Source organism: Callionymus lyra, chromosome 8, assembly GCF_982586985.1.
Source record: "Callionymus lyra chromosome 8, fCalLyr1.hap1.1, whole genome shotgun sequence".
NCBI lineage: Eukaryota > Metazoa > Chordata > Actinopteri > Syngnathiformes > Callionymidae > Callionymus > Callionymus lyra.
Genome location: NC_141825.1, coordinates 7057975 through 7062603, shown reverse-complemented (window position 1 = coordinate 7062603; position 4629 = coordinate 7057975). Strand labels below are relative to the sequence as shown.

General features: G+C 40.5%; 2 protein-coding genes across 2 annotated transcripts; both read left to right on the top strand.

Annotated features, from left to right (window-relative positions):
- Nucleotides 1–563: 563 nt before the first annotated feature.
- LOC148073511 (protein Bouncer-like) lies at nt 564–1364 on the top strand. Its single transcript, XM_087797342.1, has 2 exons — nt 564–614; nt 776–1364. The coding sequence occupies exons 1-2, from the start codon at nt 589–591 to the stop codon at nt 1242–1244; spliced, it is 495 nt and encodes a 164-aa protein (XP_087653468.1). The 5' UTR covers nt 564–588; the 3' UTR covers nt 1245–1364.
- A 2342-nt stretch (nt 1365–3706) lies between these two features.
- On the top strand, nt 3707–4090 carry bncr (bouncer). The gene has a single exon (XM_087797636.1). The coding sequence runs from the start codon at nt 3707–3709 to the stop codon at nt 4088–4090; it is 384 nt and encodes a 127-aa protein (XP_087653762.1).
- The last annotated feature ends 539 nt before the right edge of the window (nt 4091–4629 follow it).

Here is a 4629-nt window from a genome sequence, read left to right as displayed (position 1 = left end):
TTTTGTTAAATACGTCATATCTTCCTGTGATACTTATTCCGGTGGAAGGCTTTCAAAGTAAAATAACAAAATAAACGCATTTAAACCCTTGCGTTTACAATACATATTACAAATAAACGAAGCGGAAAAAATAAAAAATAAATAATTTAATTTAATTTAAGTGCCTTTTTGTATTGAAACTGTCTATCTTTCGTTTGCATCGGCAACAATAATAATAAGAAAGAATAGTCACGAGAGAATTTTAATAATTATATTAAATAAGGGTTTGTTAAGGCTTAGTAATATAGAATTTAATTATGATAATAATAATAATTTTATTTTATATATATAAAAAAAAAGTTTTTCTAAAATCATGGCAAAACAAAAGTTTGAAAACAAGAGTTTGATTTCAATAGTAGTTGATATATTTAGAGGATAATGTAATGTTTTAAATGTTTAAATTAATTGATTTTTCCTGAGACATGTGTGACCGAGCTCAACACACACACACACACACACACACACACACACACAAACACACACCTGTAGCCTGTTAACAATCAGTTCTTTCTAAAAAAGTCTCTGGTTCGATCGCCCGGACACAGTGAAATGATGGCATCGCAGAGGACACGGAGGTAAAATAAAACTGACCGTGAATAACTCAAAGTAATGTCCTTATAAACACAGTTTGACGCGTCAACGTCGGTTCCAAACAGTCCCGGCGTCGATCACATGACTTTCTAAAAGTCACCACTAACCCATCACTAATGATTATCTTGTTCTTGTCTCTCTGTAGCATGAAAGTCCATCTTCTGGACTCGCTCTGGGTTCCGACGGCCATCTTGTTCGCTCTGGTTTGGGCCGCGCCGGTCCTGAACCGGGACCTCCCGGAGTGCCACTTCTGCCCCCTTCAGGAGAAGACCAAGTCGTGCGGCAACTACACCACCCTCTGTCGTCCCGGCGAGCGCTGCGCCACCTCCCGGGGGCGCTTCGGTCGGTTCCACGCGCTGTCCCAGATGGGCTGCCTGGACCCGGGTCTCTGCGGGCGAGACGAGACGCTCTCCTACCGCGGCGTGGAGTACGAGGTCAGCCACTCCTGCTGCTCCGGCGACAAGTGCAACTTCGAACTGAAACTGGAGTCTCTGCTGAAGAACCTGGTGGAGGGGATCATAAAGTCAAGGACTTCTCTGGGGACCGAGACCGGGGACTCTGGGGCAAACCTCACAACTACAACTGAACCAGGAACCACGAAAACCTCTGTTTAACCACAGACCACAAGGGTGACGGTGGAGGTCTGTCAGCCTCTTTACTTTTTGTTCGCGGCTCCAGAGAGATGAAGGTGGATTTATCAGCCATCCTCCTGGAATATCAGCAAACAATTTCACAAAAATAAACAAATGATCTCACACACATTTCTCTAATGTGCAATTTTTTTGAGTCGATAAACTCAAAGTTGATGTTTCGTGATGCATCATGAATGAGAAATTAATAGACAAATACAAAGTGAAACAATAAAAACCATAGGAAGAAATTCCATTTAATTTCAATGTAAAGTCCGTCCTCCCAGTAAATTTCACTTTACCCAGTCCCACTGTGCAAAGTGGATAAAAAGCTTTTTGATCCCTCTGGAGGTCACCTTTGGGAAATGTATTTGATTTTAATTTGATTCGTCCAGCCACAAGCTAGGCTCTAATAAAATCGTGGCGCCTCTACCTACTCCCACCTTGATAAAGGAAGTGACTCGGTGAGGGTCCTGTTTCTGGAATTCTCTAGTGCCTTCAACACCATCCAGTCCACTCTGCTGCAGGACAAACTGACAAAGATGCATGTGGACCCTGGTCTGGTCTCCTGGATCTCAGACTACCTCACTGATCGACCACAGTACGTCAGGAATCACGTCTGACACTGTGGTGTGCAGTACAGGAGCACCTCAGGGGAGAGTACTGGCCCCTCTCCTCTTCACCATCTACACTTCAGACTTCTGCTACAACTCAGAGCTGAGTCTGGTCCAGAAGTATGCTGACGACACTGCCATTGTTGGATGCATCAGGGACAACAGCGAGGACGAGTACAGGAGTCTGATACGTGACTTTGTGGACTGGAGGGAGAGGAACCCCTTGCAGCTGAACACCTCAAAGACCAAGGAGCTGGTCTTGGACTTCGGGAGGACCAGGACAAAACCACGTCCAGTGTCCATCAGAGGCGACGAGGTGGAGATAGTTGACAACTATAAGTACCTCGGTGTGTGGATGGACAGTAAACTGGTCCTGTAACACAGACCACGTATATAAGAAAGTTCAGAGTAGACTGTACTTTCTGAGGAGGCTTTGATCAGTTAACATCTGCAGGAAGCTCCTCTGCAAGTTCTACCAGTCTGTGGTGGCCAGTGTTTAATGATGTGGTGTGTTGGGGTGGAAATGTGTCCAAGAGGAGTGTCAACAGGTTGTACCACGTTAAAATAAATCCTTATTGGATCATTTCGTGGTTTGAACACTCGTTTTTAAAAGTCACCTTCAGTTTAAAAAAAAAAAGGCAGTCTGACATGTTCTTTTCCCTCCTAAAATGACCTTTGACCTGCATCAGTCGTAAAGAACTTTCTGACCCTTGTTGACCTTTTACTGTCGCCTGGACAACCTTTTTTTATTTATTTACAAAACATACTTAAATATGTTTCCATAGTTTGTAAATGTTCAATAAACTTTATCAATAAAAGCTTTTCACGGTTTTGACACTTATTTCTGTCCATAGTTCAGAACTTTTAGCTTTTTGTCAGAAAACTACGATAACATTTTTATTTAAACATCAAAACCAAATTATTTAGTCCGATTTTTTTATTTCAGAAAAACAACTTCACTTTCCTTTTCTCTTTTTTTCAACCTGTAAAAACTATCGATTAGAGCTGAAAATGTATTTAAAGTAGACTTCAAGAAGAAAAGACTGAATAAAACTAACTATTGACTCGTGCTGCCCCCGGTGGACGACAGTGAAACTACAGCAAACATTTCCAACGTTGATTTTTAGGTTTTCATTAAAAATGATAGTTTTTTGTTTTTTTTTTAACATTGAAACTTAAGAAAAGTTATTAAATATTCTTAAATGAGGGGGAAAAGAACAGATAGTCGTTTAACCTGTCAATCACAGAGTTCACACAGGTGTGTGAGGTGAAGGTTGACCTGTCAATCACTGGGTCACACAGGTGTGTAAAGCTTTACCTGCAGAAGTCGTTGGAGGCTCTGGTTGTTGGATTGAGCTTCAAGGTTTGTATAATTTGTTTGATTAAAGTTGAAAATGGATGGATTATAGTTGAAAATTATTTGATTGTAGTTGAAAAATGTTGGATTATAGTTGAAAATTGTTTGATTATAGTTGAAAATTGTTTGTTTATAGTTGAAAATTGTTGGATTATAGTTAAATTGTTGGATTATCGTTGAAAATTGTTTGATTATAGTTGAAAAATGTTGGATTATAGTTGAAAAATGTTTGTTTATAGTTGAAAAATGTTTGTTTATAGTTAAATTGTTGGATTATAGTTAAATTGTTGGATTATAGTGGAAAATTGTTTGATTATAGTTGAAAATTGTCGGGTTATAGATGAAAATTGTTTGATTTGATTGATTTGACAATTAATTCCATCGTTACAAGATTAAAAAAAAGGTTTAAATACGATAATAAAAAATGTTCATCAGGTACAAGAAAATAAATCTATCTCTTAAATCTCAGACCAGACATGTGTCGCCGGCTCTTGACCCTGGTCTTCCTCCACATGCTGCTCCCTTCACTGCTCTGCAGGAACGACAACAACCGTTGCTATTTCTACCCCATCATGGCGATCCGCGAGGACGAGCATGAGTTCATCGAGACGGAGTGTCCTAAAGAGGAGGTCTGCTTCAAGGCCGTCGGGCGCTTCGGCAAGTTCGAGGCCCTGTCGGGGCGCGGCTGCGTCCCTAGGACGGAATGTGGGCGCGTGACCCCGTACATGTTCAGAGCCGTCGAGTACATGCTGAGCATCGACTGCTGCGAGGGATCGTACTGCAACTCGTGTCCGAGGCTCACGAGCGGAACCTTCTCCGTCTCTCTGGCACTTTTGACTCTCTCGTTCTTTTATGTCTAAAAGTTGCGATCTGGACTTGAACCTGCAGCCTTCGCCGTGGAGCAACAGTGAAGGACTGCAGTGACAGATGAGACTGATTTTAAATGTACAATTTAATGTTTTAAATATTTAATGTGACACAAATTGTGTAGTTTGTGTGCGATAAATGTTCTCGTCAGTTTTGTTGATCAGACTTTCACAAAACGTTTGGGTTCAGAAGATCTTATGTATTTTACTGTCATTTATGTCTTAAGACACTTTAAATATGTCAATGTTGTTGAAAATATTAAAGACATTTTTCATGTCCTTGAGAACTTGCATGTTGCAGACGTGTTCCTTCTTGTTTAGACACCAAAATAAACTGTTACAATAGTCTAAGAGAAAACACAACCACATGGATTATAAGATCCAGATCATGTTGTGACATCATTTTCCTAAGTTTAGAGATTTTTCTCAGTTGAAACAGTTTCTGGTCAGTTTTCTGCAAAAAGCAGATAAAAAGCCTACAAGGAAGGACGTCGGACGAGCAAGAGGAGTGTTTCATCTTGTTCACAAGTGCT